This window comes from Pinus tabuliformis, chromosome 1_1 (genome assembly GCF_031772625.1).
Source record: "Pinus tabuliformis cultivar Carrire ecotype Pingquan chromosome 1_1, CPIR1, whole genome shotgun sequence".
Taxonomy (NCBI): domain Eukaryota; kingdom Viridiplantae; phylum Streptophyta; class Pinopsida; order Pinales; family Pinaceae; genus Pinus; species Pinus tabuliformis.
The window spans coordinates 424048149-424068790 of NC_142297.1; the positions used below are offsets into that span (position 1 = coordinate 424048149).

Consider the following 20642-nt stretch of genomic DNA (forward strand, 5'->3'; position numbering starts at 1 on the left):
GGATTTGCATAAAAGGAAGGGGTCGATTATGAGGAGACTTTTGCCCCCACAGCAAAATGGGCTACCATCTGGACACTCTTTGCCTTGGCAACCAAAATAGTTGAAAAGTCCATCAAATGGATGTAAAAATTGATTTCTAGAATGGAGATTTGAAAGAGAATGTTTTTGTCCCAGCCAGAAGGATTTGTTGTGAAAGGCCAAGAACACAAAGTATGCAAATTTGTGAAATCCTTGTATGGCCTCAAGCAAGCCCCACGAGCTTGGTATGAAAGGTTAATTGAGCATCTTCTGAAACTCGACTTCAAACATTATGATCTTGATGATGCAATGTTGTTTGTCAAGAAAGTTGGCAAAATAGTTATATATCTTGTGGTATATGTAGATGATCTTTTGATGAAAGGGAACAATGAGAGCTACATTGCATCCATAAAGAAGAAATTGAGGAAAGGTTTTGAAATGACTAACTTGGGCTATATTCACTATCTTGGTATTGAAGTAACTCAACATCCCAAGTCTATATTCCTCTCTCAAAAGAAGTACATTGGAGATTCGTTGAACAGGTTTGGCATGGCTAAGTGCAATCCTTTGATTACTCGAATGGAACAGAACTTAAAGCTCACATCCATTGAAGGAAAAGAATTTGAGGATGCAACAAAGTATAGATAACTTGTAGGAAGTCTCAACTCTCTGACTACTACCAAACCGAACATTTCATTTGCTAGGAATCCTCTCCAAGTTTATGCAAAAGCCTTGTGAGTGACATTCGTCTACTGGAAAAAGAGTTCTAAATTACTTGAAGGGAACCCAAGACTTTGGACTCAAGTATACACAGGTGGGTGACTTCAGCTTGATTGGATACTCTGATACAGACTTTGATAGAGACAAAGAAACTGAGGTATCTACTTTAGGTTATGCTATGAGTCTTGGATCAGGTGATGTCTCATCGAGATCACGCAAACAATCAGTTCGAACAGATTCCACAACAGAGGTAGAATATGTGGCAACAACTGAAGCAACAAAAGAAATTGTGTGGCTCACGAAAATTCAGGAAAATTTGCAAGTGAAACAAGTACATTCACCTCCACTCATGATTGACAACACCTTTGCAATAAAGTTGGCCAAGAACCCAAGGTTCCATGATCGAACAATGTACATCAACACAAAATACCATCTGATTCGACATCATGTTGAGGCCAAGACAATCCATCTACGTCATTGTTCCACTAATGAGCACATTGCAGACATCTTCACCAAAGCGATTGGAAGAGAAAAGTTTGAAAGATTCAAAACAATGTTTGGACTCACCAACATCCCTTGAGATGAAAAGGGGAACGTTGACACCTAATCATTGGGATTGGGTGAATATTTGTAAATAATGGAGAATAGGAAAATGTAGAAACACTCCTTGTATGTATTCATGAGCAATCTTAATGAAAAAGCAATTCATTTTGAAGAGTTACCTCCTAGCCTAACAATGAACATGCATGCACTCTTCAAAAAGAATGTATTGTATTGCCCTAATACCTATCCATGTTCCACTTGATTTGATTTTAGACTTCTTTCAAAATTAAAGAACAAAATTTTAATGTTAGAAATGGTTTTAAGATTTTAAACAAGGTTATACAATTAATAATGATTATTTGACAAAAACCTTTTATTTATTTATATTGTGTGGGATAATGAAAAAGAAAAGAAAAGAATATGCAATGTTGGTATAGTTGGAATATAATTGATATTGTTTAGTTAATAAATGGGAAGGGAAATTAATATTGTGTAAATTTGGAAGCATTATTTTAGATTGATGAACTTGTAAATATTAGAGATTAATATTGTACAATGCAGTTGAAATAAAAATATTTAAAAACACCAAATCTAATTGACTTAAAAATTGGACTTTCATCACTTAATCATCAAGGGAGACTCTCTACTTATTATCTCCATCGAGAAAAAGCATCCAAAGTTTCAAAGAGTCGATAAATCAAATGTTAGGTCAATAAAGCGGCCAGCCTTCTTAGCAAAATTCGAGTTTGCTCACTCTCTCATGTTAGCCGCTCTGGGGAACAAATTAGTAGATCTTTTAGCCAATCATGTGCTTGATTCAGATTGCTCCTCGATAGAAATGTGCTGGTCTCATCCAATTCCAAATCCTCTAAGGAGCTTCTGTGAAGCAATCACACAACAAGATGTCTCCCCCACGAAGAGTGTTAATCCTATATGACGCCACGACTATGATGTAAGTGTCGTGAAAGCCCGTCCAAGTGGCGGTCGACGTCCTTTCAGGCAGGCGGAGGTACAGGCTGTTTAATACTAGCCCCGCGCGAGCTTCATACCTCTCCGCAAATCAATACTCTGGGCATCGTCTACAGATGGCATCTCCTGATGAATGCATGATCTCACCTGTGTGTGATTTTCCTTTTTCCTCAACCCATGAGGAGATTTGTCGCCAATTGTTCGCTGAGATTTGCAGAGAACGTAGTCATTTGGTCTGGCAACAAGGTGATGAGGAGAGTAAGTCAACAGGCTTGTTGTTGTTGCAATCCGCTTTTGGGCATCCTCTGGTACTCTCAAGTGTGGGAAGTTGGTGTGTCTGTACATTTTTCATGGGATTCTTCTCCCCTGCTCGAATTCAGTCGGCCCACTTTTCCTTTCAATTTCGCTTGGCTCGCAGGGTAAATGGAATCATCTTAGCTCATCAATTAGTTTAGTCCCCTAGCTTGTTTGGTTGGATTTGCAATGGTACTCTACATTTTGGTCATGCAGGAGGTATCTTCTTAGTGATGTGCGCAATGTTTTTCTCTTGTTTCGAATTTTCATCTCTCGTATGGTGTGGTATGCTCTTATTGTTGAACGCACGTCCTGCAACAAAGACGGCACAAGTTGGCAGCAAATTGAACCTCCTTTTTGGGACAAGGTTGTTGAGCATTGTAGCAATTGGTGGTATTCTGCGACTCTCGGGCTCGTGCTGCAACTTCTCATCAAGGATAGGGCTCTTGGTCAGTCTCTGGTTTCACCTTTGGTCTTTAGTTCTGAATCTATTTAGTTTTGGAATCCATGAACAAATTTTGTTATAGTTTAAATGGCTCATTGATGAAGGGCCGACACCGCTGTGTCAAAAAGTCAAGTCCAGCAGTTGCAGTATTAATTCTAGGTTTTCTTTGTCAGACAAGCAGGTGAAGAAAAACATGTATAATCTCAAGAAACTCAACTTGTGCTATTGGGTTGGGTTCCTGACAAGCCAGCCATTAGCAACAAGGAAAAACTATGTATGTCTTTGAAGCAGTAATATAAGTCGAGCCTTTACACACAAAAAAAATTGTAATTGACTTAAAAATAACAATTTCACTCATGAATTAAAAGTTTTATAAACTTAAAATATTTGGACTTCTTCCTGTACATCTATGCAATGTCAAAGGAAAAGGAAGATACAAAACATAATATTTTTTGCAATAATTACATACCTGTAGTGAGTACTAGGGCTTAATTTTAAAATGCTTAAAAGGTAACATGCCACGTGCAGCCAAGTGAATATAGCTTGAGCTCATACATGTGAGCTTCGTTCACATGCTGGAGCTCGCTACCACCCTAGCCAATGGTTCTCACGAGATTCATAAAATAGTGTGCCATAATCTGTTTACTATTTGAGCAAAAAGCTGAGTTTAGATTTCATTATATGGATGAGAATCTTGTTACATTTTTTCATGAAAAAATATTGGCAATGGCTTCTCTGAGTGTGCAAGTACAATTGCAGAGGCAAGCTCGAACAAGTGAGCGTTGACATCAAATTATAGTGTATGAAAAGTCTAGTATGGTTATTTTTTATTGTCGTTATATGTACATTTGTACTTTGTTTAAATTTATTTGTTCTATTTGTTTAAAAAAATGTAGACTAAATGTTTGAAAAAATTCTTATGGTGGATACTTCTTTACATTTTGGATGATACTTAGTAAACTTGTTAATGAAGGTTAATGTGCCTAATTCAAAAGAACTTAAACCAAATAACCACAAACATAAAAATAAAATACCTCGACAACCAAATGAATTATGAATTAACCCCTTGAACTTTTTTATTCTAACTTTTACACGTTAGCAAAGACCAAAATAATGTTTTTCTCTAATAAAAGGAAGCAGAGCCAGCATACATTTTTTTTTGAAGACAACATTTTTGAAGAAGTAAATTTGGACAACTACCTTGGGATTGATTTCAACAAGCAGCTCAATTGGGAGGACTGCAGAAAGAAGAGAATTTTAGGAGGGTGGAAAGCATTATATGCTCTTCAAAACAGATGTAGAGAGGCGGAGTTATGGGATTGGAAAATGATTAAAGTGCTTTTTGGACTCCTAGTTTGTCCAGTGATACTATATGGGTGTGAATTGTGAGCTAGCAGCACTCCCGTCTCAAAATAGAAACAATTTGAGAAAATCCAAAAACGCTTGATCATGAGCAAGTTCAAAATAAAAAGGTCAATACCTTATGAGATAATGTTGAGTGAAACATGAACTACCATTGAACCAATTGCTATGGTACAGATTATAAGATATCTAAAAGGATTTGAGCAAATGAGAGTCGGTAGATGGCCTAATGTTATCTTCAATGAAGGCATGAGTGAAAGAAAAAAACATGAATGAAACAAAACTACACATGGATGGAAAAATGGAATATCTACCTCAATGTCTATCCCACAAATAGCAAGGAGCTAAAGGATTTTGTTATGGAAAAGTTTCGTAAAAATATATAGGGAAAGAGTTGGGTAGAAAGAAAAAATATTACATTAAGGAATTCAACCCTATGTGTGATCTACAACAAAAAGAGTTCATTGGAGCTAGCATTTCGTGGAGGGAAAAGGTTCTTATTGCTCAATTAAGGACCAACTCACATCAACTTTAGTGTGAAACAGGATGGTGGAAAAGGCCTAAAGAAGCTTGGGAAGAACGGGTGTGTACATTTTGCACGTATGGGGCTGTGGAATCTGAAAAACATTTCATTTTGGAATGTGATGCATTCAAAGACATCAGAGAAAGTTACGAGAACATGTTAGCATCAGTTTCTTGGCATTGTCTTTTTAGCGAGGGGGTTGTTGGAAGGTTGGGCCAGCTCATTATCAATTTGAATCGGAAAATGATTGAATTGCAAAAAGCAAAAAACAAGGAACTAATGGTCTCCTAGACTATTTTTAATCTCATAGACCTTAAAATATCATTTCATTTCATTCCATACTTAATCGTATTTCCAATTTCTTAAAATAATATCGCATGCAACTTCATCATATTTCACATCGTGTAATCCTCATCACTGATGTGCTTTCCAAACTTTCCAATTCCTTGAATATAATGTTGCAAGCAACTTCAACATTTTTCATATTGTAATAATTTGTTAGCAATTGAGCACATAAGCACGACAAAATAGCATGGTGGAAAAGGCTTTATTCCATATCCAACACTTTGTATTGATCTCACGGGTATGAATTGATCGTACTGAGGTTGGATCGATTTGGTAGGTAGCTGTGGGATGGATGACATGGAATCATTACACCAAAATGCACAGGTTGAGATCACTAGCCGATCTGAGTGGTCATGGATCTAATGTTAACAAAGAATCACAATCACAGTGCTGTCATAGCCGCCTTCATTGATCAACGTCCACTGATCGGGGTAACAAGCCCACACCCGGGCGACATCGACAGTAGCTGCTACTGACGTTATGTTAAGATTTCATGCAAAATTTTCCCTCAAGAAACGGGACTAACCACAACAGCTCGTATTTTAATAAAAATCTAGCTTGGCCCCGACTTTGGCCCAGGGATTTCCTGAATTGCAACCACTGCTAGAGTTTACTCATATCTTCTTTCAACCTATGCTCGTGGTCTAAATTTCTGTTGTGTATTCTACTACACTCTTCCTCACACAACCCGCAGATTGAGTTTTCAGATCGCTTGATCACAAAGATCGTGGCACTAGGTACCATGGCTCTCTCGCCTCCCAGTTTGTAGGTGGTAGCTCCTCCAAGCACAAGATTTCTAAGTCAACTTGATGTATAACAAGATAAATTGCCAGAAACAATTAAGAAAATTGCAGGCTAAGTTAATGCATGATGTGAAAAACATAGCATCTGCAAGCATAAAACTTTTAGGTCAAGTGATTATACTGACGAAATAATTAATGGGATAACAACAATCATTCCCAACACAATTACTTCACAAAGCGGTTCCACACTCAACTGGACAACATTCAAATTGGATACCAAAGTAAACATTCCAGAATTCAATGATGTTCTTCATTGAAAAAATCCAAACGCATGTTTCCAGTGTTGAGACCTATTTTTAGACCCAAATCGTAAGCGTCACTGCTCGTAACTGCTCGTATCTCAGAGGAATTCAATGTGTAGATGGTGCAGTGGTATATAGATCAATTATACAAGCCCTCCACCAAGCTGGAAATATCGGATTCAGGCACGACAGTAACCACTCTACTCCATCAAGATGGAAATATAAGGGTCAGGCACGACAATAACCACTCTACTCCATCAAGATGGAAATATAAGGGTCAGGCACGACTATAACTAAAATTTATTGGCTTCCTAATATAGTTCATGACAAGCATTTCAAAATGCATTCAATATCTGGTGATTAGTTAGTTAGTTTAAATGACGAGTAAAAGACGAGTTAGTTTAACTTATCATAGGTGAATGGAAGTCAAAATTGTGCATCATAGCAGTTAGTTGTTATAGTGGCCTGCTATGCCACATCCTCATCCAAACCACCTTAGTTGGCTTAACATTTTATATAGAACAAAGGTTATTGACAAATAAGTGGTGTTACGTTTGCATAAAGCATTTTTATCCATACAATAGATTGCCATAAAGCTGTTACCGATATAATAGAATGCAATTGATAGTTGTGACTTGCTTCTTAAACTCATAATGACGAAACTATACAAGATGAATACCAGACAAGTCAATATTCACAAATACAAGACTCTTATTATAACAACAACAAAAGTCAAAGGAAGTAGTGTCTTCTACACTGGAGCTTGCACTCGCTGACATATGTTAGATATAATGGAAAAACTATGTAAGATGAATACGACACAAGTCAATATTCACACATACAAGGCTCTTACTATAATTACGGTAACTCACACTCCCTGACATATATTAGAAAATAGGTTGTGATCCTGTGCAAAGAGGATATCCATTCAATTTACCATTGGTATCTCTTCAGCATGAGAAATGTCCTTCTCTAGGTCAAAAACTCCCTTTTCAAAAAACATTCGCCTACATTTTCAAGATGTTGCCTAGCTTATACACAACCCAAGGATTAGGATACCTCGAGAATGACAGGGAATGTTGCCTACTTTAGACAACCAAAGGATTGGGATCTCTCGAGAATGGCAAAGTGTTCCCTCTCTGGCTCAAGAATTTCACTTTCAAAACGGCATTTCACTACATTTTCAAGATGTTGTATAACCTCTAGACAACCAAAGGTCGAGTACATATTTTGTGAGGAAGGTGCACCCACTGGAGCAACAAAAATTGAGGACAATTTCCTCTAAAATGGGAGGAAAAGTAGTTTTAGTCATTTCTTATCATTAACAAGTATCTATTTTAATATTTTACAAATTAACCATTTTCAGCCCATATTTGTGTGAAGTTATTTATTAAGTAGCCTATTCAAGACTACTTTTATAATATGTGAAGAGATATCCTTATCCTCAGCAACCAATTCTGTCACAAACTTGTATATTAAATATGTACTTTTGAGTGCTACAAAGCCATAGTTTTGAGGAAGCCATTGTCTCTTTTTCACAATTTTTTGTGCATTCTTCCATTTTCACATTGGTGCGCATTGTTTTGCGGTATACAATGGGGAAATTAGTATAAAACTAGCAATGCTATCTCCAATTGATTCGTCATAGAATTTCAACTCATGCATTGTCAAAATAAAGTTGATATAAGCGATGTTAGTTAATTGCACAACTACATCCAAGAATCTCAAAATCCTTGCTGAGAGTGCCCTGGACGGCCTACCAACTCCTAAAGCATCTTCCAATAACAAATATGCAACAGTATTAGTAAATATAACTCAATGAAATCAGCAATATTATTCTTTGACCAATTCTATTTGCTCATACTGTGATGGGCAATCAATCTTCCCCCATTTTAGAACAAAAGGCAAACAAATTGGAGTCATTTGCTAGTTAGAATATGGGTTGAATGAATCTCCCAAGAATCAGCTCACCAGATGTATGTTTACATCATTCTCCAGGAACTAGCACTACAGGTGCTGAAAGGATAGCTACATGATCCATATAGTACTTTCATCTACTGGATTCTAATGTACCGATTGGTGCCATGCTTGGCCCAATGGTTCTTCAAGTCAACAGGATATTCCAAACTATATCCATCAGCAATTAACCTCGCTAACAATTTTGCAAATGCTCCTCCACTCATTTTCCTACCACCCAGGCGAGCACCCCGTTTATTGGGGTTCATTGGGAGAGGATACATGGATATAGATGTGGTGCAGCAGGCAGACTGCCAGCCACCACTACCCCACCTGTAACACTGTTGAGGAACCCCAGTGCAAGAGCACACAGGAATGGGTAAAGCTGAAGCATCAAATGTAATGGGTAAAGCTGAAGTGTCAAATGTAATGGGTAACCCTGAAGTGTCAAATGTAGTTTTATCTTCTGTGTAATCTTGATCCCTCATTTCATGCTTGACCACTGCAAGTAGTCCATTTGTGTCTTGCCCAGTTGTGGCACCCTTTTTTTGTTGTATCTTAAACACTGGAGTTATAGGTTCATAACCATTAAACACCTTATTTGATGGAGACTCCCTCTCACCTTTTATTCTGTTATCTGCCTGATTTGTCTGCTTAGGTTGCTCAGCTACCAGAGACTCGGAGTCAGGATCAGGAAACACTTGTCCAACTGACTGGACCTTTATACCAACTAATGTTCCACATGATGGACTTCTCTGGCCGCTCAAATTCATTTGTCCAGAATATCCAAGAGCAGCTGCTGCTGCATCACGCTCCAAAAGAGCAGAGTTACGATCAGAAATGGCAACTTCCCTTTGCAAGAGAGCAACATCGCGTTCTGCATAGGCAGCCTTCTTCTCTGCAATTGCAGTGTCCCTTTCCAAGATTGCTACATCTCGCTCTGCAATAACAGCCATGAGTTTCAATGTCGGATGGTCGTTCATAGATTCTTCATATGTACCCCAATCCCCAAAGTCCAGTGCATTGCCGCCTTCCATGGAAGTAAGACCATTAAAACCTTTGGTCAATTTGAACCGACTCCACTTCTATTTGAAAACTTGATAGACTGAAAGCCTTTTCCTGCAAGAATAAGCAACAAGCTTTACATATGACAACTATAATGTTAAAACTATTCTTCAGAAAATCTTCTCTGTACTCTGACTAGATTTAGAATATCCTCCGTGGGCTTACTGAATGACAACAGATCCAAGCCATGTACACCATAACTTAATTCACCATTTATTATTACGCCTTAAAGCACACAATATCTGAAAGTATCAGCATATACCTCCTATATGTAGTTGCTGATAACGTCCTCATATTCCTCCTACCAACATTTGCCAAAAAGCTAATACTTGTGGACTGAATACAAATCGATATGTTTCCCAGATGCAGATGAGGTCTGATTATCTACTTGACCATATTCCCGAAATCTACCAAGATGTAAACTTGTTTCAAGTGCTGCATTATTTCTATATGTCTAAGATTGCCAGCTCCTACAGTTCAATAACATCAGATAAGAATGAGAGATGCAGATTAAGTTTGTTCCAAGAGACATTATTTCTACATGTCTGCAGCTGCCAGCTCCTACATTTCAATAGCATCAGAGAAGAAAGTGATACAGTGTGTGCCATGGTTTCCCCAACCTATTACTGCCATGATATCATAGAAGCTATGTCCATAAACAACAACGTTCAAACATTGTTATGGATCTAACTTGTACATGAATTGCATTAGATAAAATATTTGGTAGATGAAAAGTCATTATGTCATCACCTATGAGTTGTGTTCGAGAGCAGTACAGCTGATTAAATGGATCAAAATTTTCAAATGTGTGGCTAATTTTTGCTGATTGGCAAACAGTTATTGAACGCACGAAACTTATAATATTTGTTGGACACATACCTAAAAGAGTATATTTTAAGTTATATTACCGAATGCCTAAACCAACTGAAAAAAGGATTATCAACCACTGCATTGAACCTTAGACAAACTGCTGATTGGCAAGCAGTTACTGAGGACATGAAACTTCTGATGTCTATTGGACACATACCTGAAAGAGTATGGTTTAAGTTGTCTTACCGAATGCCTAAAACAACTGAAAAAGGGATTATCAACCACTACATTGAACCTTAGACAAAACAAAATAAGTCTCCCTAATGTTGAGAGTGCTCCCCAGCACAACTATATACTGTTGCCATAAATTCAAAATTCAACAAGAATGCCTGGATACTAAAAACATGAACTCAGAATCTTCCAACCTTGCAGGCAATGTCACATAACTCAGATGCAGGAAAAACCTGCAATAAAACTTGACAAATGAAAAATCTTAAAAACCAAAGGTTTCACAAAATAATTGGCAAATGAGGTTTCAGAATGCACATGTTGAATTTTTCAGATACTCCCCAAGTACTTGCCAAGTCTTGGAAACATCACTGAATCATTACTAGTTTGACTGAGTTATGACTTGGCAAGCAAATGTTGAGTATGTTGTCATTGATGTCAAAGCAAGTATAGTTGGTATAGTTGGAGGTCAATGATGTGATGATGCCCACAAAATAATACAAGTGATGATGATGCAACTTAATGATGCTCACAGGATGATGCAGCTTGATGAAACCCTAGCTTTAGGGTTTGGTTTCCCTGGACGATGGACCTACCCTGTACTTGTTGAGGATTTCAAAGAATTCATCATGAAGACCACTGCCATTGGATTCTCCTCGACGAGCCGATTCCAGTAGTATGTGGATCGTCACAAGCGGCTTTACAGTTGGAGAGATATGCTCAATCAAAGTTCGTGACCCCAACCAATGGTCCAAAACCCCAAGGGTTGCTGAGGTAGCATCACACTATTGGTTAAAAAGTTGATGATGTGGCGGTTTCTCTTTGGCTTAAAATCATAAGGTCTTTTATCATAAATTAAATTAAATAATATTATGGAAAAAGGGGCACTTATGGAAGGTTTCAAATTTATTAAAAAGTAAGGGGTTTTGGCAAGTCATGTTGAGAAATCTAGGGCATTAGCATTAGGTGATTTCTCTTCGATTAGTCACTGCTTGTGAATGCTTTTTGCTACTTATATTAGAATCTTCTTATAGAGATAGATAGATAAGAGACACAGAATGTAGGTTATCTGCCATTGCCAAAACCTCTCACTCTTTGAGACCAAGACCGAGACCCTTGACCTATTAGCGACTTCAAGACCAAGACAGAAGTCCTCTTCCTCCTTGTTTACTCTCTCTAGGTTCCTTCTACTTCAAACTTCGTACCATAAGTGATGACATCGAACTATGGTCACTGTGTTAGTCAAGGGTACAGAACCTATCCTTCAGTTGTAACACCGAATCCTGAAGACATACCATTGAACCATATTCGTTGCCCTTTGAGACACCACCGAGACCTTTTTCCTTGTAACAACACTGAGATCTTATCACACTCTTGTGACCTTCCTTCCGAATTCTCCTAGCAGTGGTGGCATCGAATCATAGTCTGATTGTGTATCCTTATCCGAATATCAGAGATATATGCGAACTTCACTCTGCCACTGTCCATACGAAGTCACAAAGACATCCAAACTTCTGTTCCTAAAGATCCTCGTTGTCCCTACCCATCCAAGTTCTGTTCTGTGATTTAACATCCAAACTCCTCACTGTAATTGTCCACCGAAACTTCAAAGAGATATGCGAGTTTTTCACTGTGGAAATGTGAAGTGCCTTCACTCCTATATATAGTTGTTGACCCATAAATAAGCCGACCTTTGATCTCGAACCGGTGTCTCCAAATAGGTGAGCCGACATGAGTTGGTTACTTCATCTTGAAGCCGACATGAAGAGGACTTGTGCTTGTCATTGGAGGGCTATTAGACACTTTTATAGACTCATATACATTCTTCATACATGACATTGACTCTATATGACTTTTATGACAAATCCTGAAGGCTCTATATGGGAACCATCTAAAACAAAAACTCTTGCTCATGAAACCCATGAAGCAAGGCATTACAAAAATAATTTATTTTCTTCTTTTCATCATTTACAAAGATCATAATTACACGTCATTATGAAGACAGAACCTAGTTACACTTTTCTACAAGTCAAAGGTCAAATTAAGTTAAAAGGGCAATAAAAATTAAATTCAAATTTGAAACGATGGAGGACGGCCCTAATCTTTGGCTCTAATATTTTTCTTCCTTCTCATCTCATGGGTCAGCTCCAAATTTTGTTCAGCCTCTCTAGAAGTTTTTCATTTATTATAAACTGAGGCTTGTCTCATTTCATAAAATATGAATTGACAATGAAGTATCTGCGACTGTTCTGATTGACTCATTCGCTGGAAATCTTGGAGACACTTCACGCTTTCTGATGTCCATTGTTCTGGGTTTCGGCTTTTTTTTTTCTTTCATAGGGATTCACTAGTCATGATACATCTTTGCAGGTACCTCTTTCTGCAGTCAAATAACCTTCTTCTGCGACCAACCTTATTCTAGGGATACACTCGAACTAAAGATATATAGACTCACTGGTAGCAGAACCATAAGAGGTACGCTAAATCTTATAAACCAACCCCATACTTTGTGGCCTTTGTTTTGATGGCATTTTTCTGGAACGATTTGCAAGGGTTATGAAGGTTGTATTAATTCGGTCTCAATTCATTCTATGCGGCCACGTTCTGATCAAATCAAGTGTGGATCTCGTTTATGCTTTGCCTGTGGAAATCATATATCTGAAGGCTTGGAGATATTTGAATAAAGGTTTCGTTGAATTCATCAACCCGCATTATTATTGCAATTGCATAGCTCCAATATGATCTGAGTTCTCCTTATTAATCCTTTAAACCTAAAGCATCATTGAAATTAAACAATATCGTGTCTGTGTTTTGGAGCATTCACGTTTCTGAGCCTCATCTAAGTTTGATCCCCTCCAGCTACGTTCTGAAGTCTAGATTGTCATCAAGAATTGCTGAAGCAAGGAGAAAAGTGCACAAAACAGACATTAGGCAACCTTTTAATATTCAGAAGCCTGCAATTTGTTCCGAACTGGTGTGATTCATCCTTGACACTGAGATAATAAGAGCACAAGAATAACACAATTAATTATCAACATAAGAAAATATTTCTGCCTTTCTGAATTTCTAACAAATGGATGGTATCGGCACACTGCAATGAGATTGCCATAATTTTGAGTATATTGATCTATCACATGCCGTTGTCTTACAAATACACATTGATGATTGTTAAGAAAAATTAACGAGCTGAGTCATGTATGAACAATAGGGTAATGAGCATGTGTTATATGCTGTCAAGATTTGTAGTATGTGTTTGAGCAAAATTTGTTGTTGCAGCTAAGGGCAATTTGGTTTGTGATTGTTGAGTGATCAGTTATAAGCATTGCCAATATCTAGCTAGGCTGAGACAATAGAAAAGGTTTGAATTGTTAATGCTGGGCTCTATGTCTAGAAGTTGATGTAACTCAAGTGTTGCAACATTTACACATTATTATGATTTGGTCATAGTTATGATGTACTTGGCAGACTTTTGAGCTAGGGTTTGCAAAACTTCTATGACAAGTTGATGTAGTTTAAGCAGAAGAACAGTTGTTGATTGTCAAAGATGCATTGGGACAATGTTTAACGGACATTGAGCAGTATGCGTGTGTCTTTGTATCTTGTAGGATTGACATGATTTATGATACACAGGGTTTGATCTTTGATGAGATAAGCAAACTTGATTATTGACCAGTGCTAGGGTTTTACAGTTTAGCCAAGATCAGAATGTTTGCTGGTTGTTCTTGATCCATATATGATAGTATTAACTATTGCTGCTAAAGGTTGTCATTTCTGTATGAGGATGCCATCTTAAGAATGACATATATTTCTTGAGACAGATATGACATTGTTGGGGTTTCACAGTTTTTGCAGAGATTTGTTGCACAGGATAATTTGCATGATGATGACCATGTTGATCAGTGAATGAGCAGAAGTAGATCTTGTTGAGCAGAGATTAGATGCCGCTAGGGTTTTGGTATTGCAGAGAAATGGCTGGCCTGTTGATGTATTGAGCAGTAAAGAGCATTGGCTTGTATCACAGAGATCATATTGACAATTGAGCAAGTTGTATTGCAAGTTATTTTGTATTGATATTGAGCGCAGGTGGATCCAATCTGAAAATTGTGAGACGTGGTCCCCCTGCTGATTTGGGCGGCAGGGTGGTGTTAGGGCAGGTTGGTGCCTGCATAAGGTGTTGGAGCGTCCTTCCAGTTGTAGCTAGTAAACAGTGTGTTGGAGCATCCTTCAGGTTGGAGCCTGTAAACTAGGACCTTGGAGCACCCTTCCGATTGCAGCTAGTAAACAGGGCGTTGGAGCATCCTATAGGTTGGAGCCTGTAAACTAGGGGGTTGAAGCCTCCCTCAATTGGAGCTGAAAACATTGATGTGCATTTTATTAAAGACAAATATTAAGAAGCATTTGGTCTTTTTTGTACCAAAAAGGTTTCCACCTAAAATCTGTTGTTTATTGTCTTGATGTTTGCCAATTGTTGAATGATGTTGCTTATTGTTGATTTATGTTGATCCAATGTTAGTGATAATTAATGCTCTATGAAGTTAAAAATACTAACTAAAGAGAAACACTAATTCACCTCCCTCTCAGTGCTTCCAACTTTCATTTTCCTCAAGTTGATAATCATGGGTGTTGACATAGACCTATAATCCACCATCTCAAATCTCTTTAGTATTTCAACTGCATGCTTTCCCTATTCAAGGAAATATCGCCTATCTGCTACCACACCTCCAACCCCAAAATGTAGTGCATCATCCCGATGTCCTTCATCTCAAACTCTATAGCTAGGTCTTTCTTGCACATCTCTATGAGCTTCCCTACCCTTGTAAGAAAGAGGTCATCCACATAAGAATCAAAATGAGTGTATCATCGCCAACTAATATATAATATAGGTTGGGATCTGCCTCACTCTTGGTGAAGTCCATACCTAGAAGATACCCATCAATCCTCAAGTGCCATTCCCTAGGTGCCTACTTGAAACCATACAAAGCCTTCTTTAACCTGCATACATGAGAATCTCTCCCATGCACCTCAAAACCCTGCAACTACTTGACATACACTTCCTCCTTAAGTTGATAATCATGGGTGTTGACATAGGCCTATAATCCACCATCTCGAATCTCTTTAGTATTTCAACTGCATGCTTCCCCTATTCAAGGAAATCTCGCCTATCTGCTACCATACCTCCAACCCCAAAGCGTAGTGCATCATGCCAATGTCCTTCATCTCAAACTCTATCGCTAGGTCTATCTTGCACATCTCTATGAGCTTCCGTACCTTTGTAAGAAAGAGGTCATTCACATAAGTATCAAATGAGTGTATCATCACCAAATAATACATAGTACAGGTTGGGATTTGCCCCACTCTTGGTGAAGTCCATACCTAGCAGATACCCATCACTTCTCGAGTGCCATTCCCTAGGTGCCTACTTGAGACCATACAAAGCCTTCTTTAACCTGCATACATGAGAATCTTTCCCATGCACCTCAAAACCCTACAACTACTCGACATACACTTCCTCCTTAATCACTCTTGTTAAAAAGTGATGTCTTCACATCCATCTGATGTATCCTCGACCTCATCTTTGACGTAATAGACATAATAGCCTTGATAAAAGTGTATCTAGTAGATTAAGAAAATGTCTCCTCATAATCCACTCCCTCCTTGTAGGAGAACTCTCTCGCCACGAACCTAGCCTTATACTTCTCAATGTTGCCATCTGCAACATGTTTGATCTTGAAGATCCATCTCAAAGTGACCATTAGTTTTCCTACAGTCATAGGCACAATATCCCATACATCATTCTTCATAATGAAAGAATAATATTCCTTCATAGCATCCCTCCAAACTTGTTGGTTTGTTGCCTCCTCAAAGCTGGAAAACTTCTGCAGTGGTTTGCTCTCCCCGAACATATTTCTAGGAGCTTCCACATGCTCTTCAACATCCCTAAGAGTATTCTCTACCCATCTCGACCCCCTCTTGATAGAACTAGAAGGTGCCTCCTACTCCTCTTGATATAAAGACTAAGTACCCGTTGTTGGTCATGTTGGACTCTTCTCATCCTTCGAAACCTCTCGATCCTGATCATTTGCCACTGATATGGTATCATGTGACTTCTTCAAGGCTCTATGATCAAGTCTGAATGCACACCTTGTATGTTGAAATTTGGTAGCTCGGAACATATTTCTGATTGGAAAAGCCCTCGAGGCTTTTTGGTTTGTTTGCTAGGCTCTTGCACCCAAAGAAAAACATTTAATATTTTAATTTAATTATAAGTCAGCGTAAGGCGTCAAGTCGGCTCATGTTGGCCAGCAAGGACAAGAGACACAACGCTTGGGGTTTCACACCCTTTAGACAAGTATAAATAAGGCCAAAGGAGAGACTAGTGGACAAGAAGGATAAGGACATTATTTTTGTGTGTAAGGAGGCTAAAAGAGCTAGCCACATGCGACAAGCCTTTGAGAAGAGTATAGTCATAGCAGCAACGAAGAGAGGAGTATCTTCTTTTTTCTAAGGCCAAGTAGGGCTGTTTGGATAGCTAGAGGACAAGCTGCAACTACGAAGGGGATGTTGCAGCCAAGAGGAAAGAAGGCCATAGGGCAGTCGCAAGCCTGGTTAGGATTGGCTGTTGGCTTGGTGTGGCAGGGGAGGCCTAGCTGAGGCACAGAACAACGAGGCAGGGGTGTTGGTAAGGTTTGCCACAACAAGATAAGGACAACCAAGGGTCTGCAACAACAAAGTAAGGGAGACAAGAAGTCTATTAAGGCTTGTTGCAAGCATGAAAGAAGATAACAACAAGGTGCAATAGGGTTGTCAAAGGTTTAAAAAATGACAACAAAAGACCGTGGGCTAAAGGATCATGCCCAGGTAAGCTTATTTGTATTTGAGTAATCTAAAGTGGGTTGGTAATGCCCTAGGTTGTTACAACATGTTATTCAAGTGTTGAAGGTGTCTGAGTATTGGGCAGGAAAGGCTTAGAGGACAAACCCTTAACGTTAGGAGTTTGGTCAAAAGGAATTGACTTTGTATTTGACATTGTATTGGGATATAAAGGGCCATTATCCCTAGTATGGAAGCCCTATGAGTTTTCTTGTTAATGGACTGATAAGAAACAAGTTTTGGGCATACATCTTGTTTACTATACTTCAACCTGATTGCTTGTGTAATTTCCCTATGCAAATTGTTTAAAGTTAGGCACTGCTAGAGTGTTTATGTTACCTAGCTAAGGCATAGACCAGACCTAGGGTGCGTGGATTTTTAACATGGTATCAGAGCATCTTCGAAGATCAATTAGATCTGAGATGTGCAAAGGTGTCAACTATAGGAGGGAGTTATGCGACTGTTGCAGGAAGCAACAGTGTTGCAAAGAGAGTTAGCTAGGTATGCCTTGTGAGACATGGAGCAGAATGTTCAGACAAGGAATTGTGGATTATTGTAGCTTAGGGTGGAAAAATTAGAGTTTTGGTGGATTGGTGGAGAACTCGGTGCACAATAGTATGTTGAGTGGTGAGTTGCTGATACCATTTATGGACTTTTGTTGACTTGTCAAAGTAAATTGTAACAATTCGTGCCTTGACAAGGAGTGCTTTGGCATGGATGAGAAAGTATCTTCATTGGGTTGCAAAGTTGCACATCTAGTAGTGGAGCCATGTGCATATGAGGTGTTTGAACCGGGAGGATGAGCACACTTGCAGAGTTGAGTTGAAAATGGTCTAGAGTAGACTAGGCCAAGTGTTCAACCGCGGCTCAAGACTGACCTTGGAAGGACACAAGTTCAGTTGCAACATGTGCATAACTTTTGGAGAGGTTACTTTCCTGGAGGGAAAGCAAAGTGAGCCAAGGGAAGGTCGTGTAGGATCAGAGGGAGTCTGGCTTCAAAGGGAGATTGCGAGCTCAGAGCGAGAGTCGACCGCCCAAGGGAAGTCTAACCTTCAGGTTCAAGCGAGAAAGTGGAGCCTTCTAGGCCATGCAAGGAAAGTCGTGGTGCGTGCAAGTAAATTTGTAAACCATACAAGGAAGTCATGGTGCACGCAAGAAAATCCATGGCACGTGCAAGGAAGTCAAGCCATGTACGGAAAAGTCGTGGAGTTGGAGATTTCTAGGAACAAGGGAAGTCACGGTTCAAATGGCCATGCATGAGGCTTTGAAGCGGGAGGCTTCTAGAAGCATGGTGTCTTCAAAGATCCAGGTCTTCCAAAAGGATATGGTTGCAGACCAAAATTTAGAGGCAAGGTCACTTCTAGGTGGTGGTGGAAATACCTTCCTCACTAAGAGGGAATGTTGAAATTTGGTAGCTTGGAAGTATTTCCAATTGGAAAAGCCCTTGGGGCTTTCTAGTTTGTTTGATGTGGTTTTGCACCCAAGGAAAAGCATTTAATATTTTAATTTAATTATAAGTCAACTTAAGGTGTCAAGTTGACTCAAGTCGGACAATAAGGCCAAGAGACATAACCCATGGGATTTCATGCCCCTTGGACAAGTATAATAAGGCCAAAGGAGACGCAAATGGACAAGGAGAAGGACATTCTTCTTGTGTGTAAGAAGGCTAAAGGACCTCACTGCAAGCAACAAGCCTTGGAGAGGAGTATCTTCTTCTTTTTTAGGCCAAGTAGGGTTGTTTGGATAGCTACAGGATAGGCCACAACTACCAAGAGGAGGTTGCAGCCAAGAGGAAAGAAGGCCATAGGGCCACAGGTTTCATGGCAGCTGCGATCTTGGTTAACGCTGGTCATAGGGCTAGTGTGGGAAGGGAGGCCTGGCCAATGCATAGAACAACAAAGCAAGAGTGTTGGTAAGGTCTGCCATAACAAGATAAGGACAACCAAGGCTCTGCAACAACAAAGAAAGGGAGGCACGAAGTTTGTTAGGGCCTATTGCAAGCAAGAAAAAAGCTAGCAACAAGGCTATCAAAGGGTTGACAACAAAGACAATAGAAGACCATGGGCCAAAGGATCATGCCCAGGTATGTTGATTTGTGTTTGAGTAATCTAAAGTGGGTTGGTAATGACCTACGTTGTCACAAGAATTTATTTAAGTGTTGTAGGTGTCTAAGTATTGGGCAGGAAAGGCTTAGAGAACAAAGCCTCAACCCTAGGATTTTGGTCAAAAGGAATTGAATTTGTATTTGACATTGTACTCGGATATAAAGGGCCATTATCCCTAACATGGGAGCCCTGTGAGTTTTCTTGTTAATGCAATGATAAGAAACAAGTGTTGGGCATATATCTTGTGTACTATGTGTTAATTTCGCAACTCGGTGACAAATTCCAATCATTGGACTAGATTGCTCTTTCTGAAAGGGACCAAAATTGACCTTTGAAGCACTGGATTCGGATAAGGAAAAGTGTATTTTTGAAGTGAAGCCCACAATGTCACATTTGATCAAGTTGGCCTAGAGGACAAATTGTCCCTCCAATGCCTATAAATACAAGTCAAGGAGCCTCATTTGAGACATCATCATCACATCATTCATTCTTCTCTTCTTGGGTTCAATACTTCTGAAATTGCACGGATCTTCTTTACACGTGTGAGCAAAAGGAAAGCAAAATTGCAAGAGGTCAAATTCTATTTTGATCAACACTTTGACTAAAGTAGACTTTTGTAGACTGGGGTTTGACCGATTTTGACTTGAGTTTTTGGACTATTTTGGAGGACCGAATTTCTGGGCATAAAAATCGAGAATTTCTAGGCACTTTGACTATGGTTGACTTTAAATTTGCAACTAGGGTTTTAGCTACCTTTGACTTTGACTTCGACTGAAATTGGAGAGTTTTTTTACGGTTTTTTAGGCACCTTGACCAGCTGATCAAGCCACATTTTTTTACTACTGACCAAGTTCATTTGGAGGACTGTTGACTACTTGCTGCTACTACTGCTATCATTGACTTTGACCAATGTTGATTTTCACCATATTTGACTATTGGCTCATGTTTTTGTTAAAATTGGCAACTAGGGCCAAACTCCATGTGGGTTATCTTATTTATGGCAGCTGATATTTTTCTTGGATCCCTCTCATTGAGAGGTGTAGGATTGATCTAAAGATCATTTGATTCCGATAAGTATTTATGAAGATATGAATTTATTTTGATTATGGACAAATTGTCAAGTCGGCCAGCAACTTGTGTAGGCTCAAAAGCCCAACAGTCATGTCTATTCAACCTCTACGTTTTTAGTATAAATAAAAGAGGACTTGAAGTCATTTGGGACACTTACTCGTCATGTGATCTCCTCCTCTTCACGTCTTTGGGTTTTGTTGAAGGAGAGACACCAAGATTATACGCTAGCCTACAGATGATGCCCTAAACGCAGTGAAGGTGAAGGCCTTATAC

General features: G+C 39.0%; 1 protein-coding gene across 3 annotated transcripts in view; it reads right to left on the reverse strand.

The window, feature by feature from the left end:
- Positions 1-7928: 7928 nt before the first annotated feature.
- Positions 7929-20642, reverse strand: part of LOC149213502 (uncharacterized) — a 103139-nt gene continuing 90425 nt past the window's right edge. For 2 of the 3 annotated variants that reach the window (XM_089392037.1, XM_089392038.1), the window contains exons 2-3: positions 9548-9755; positions 7929-9339 (exon numbers count right to left, since the gene is read on the reverse strand). In XM_089392037.1, the coding sequence (XP_089248163.1) occupies positions 8319-9257 (939 nt within the window). In that variant the 5' untranslated portion in view covers positions 9258-9339; positions 9548-9755 and the 3' untranslated portion in view covers positions 7929-8318. The remainder of the gene's footprint in view (positions 9340-9547; positions 9756-20642) is intronic. The other variant, XM_089392036.1, reaches the window with a different exon arrangement.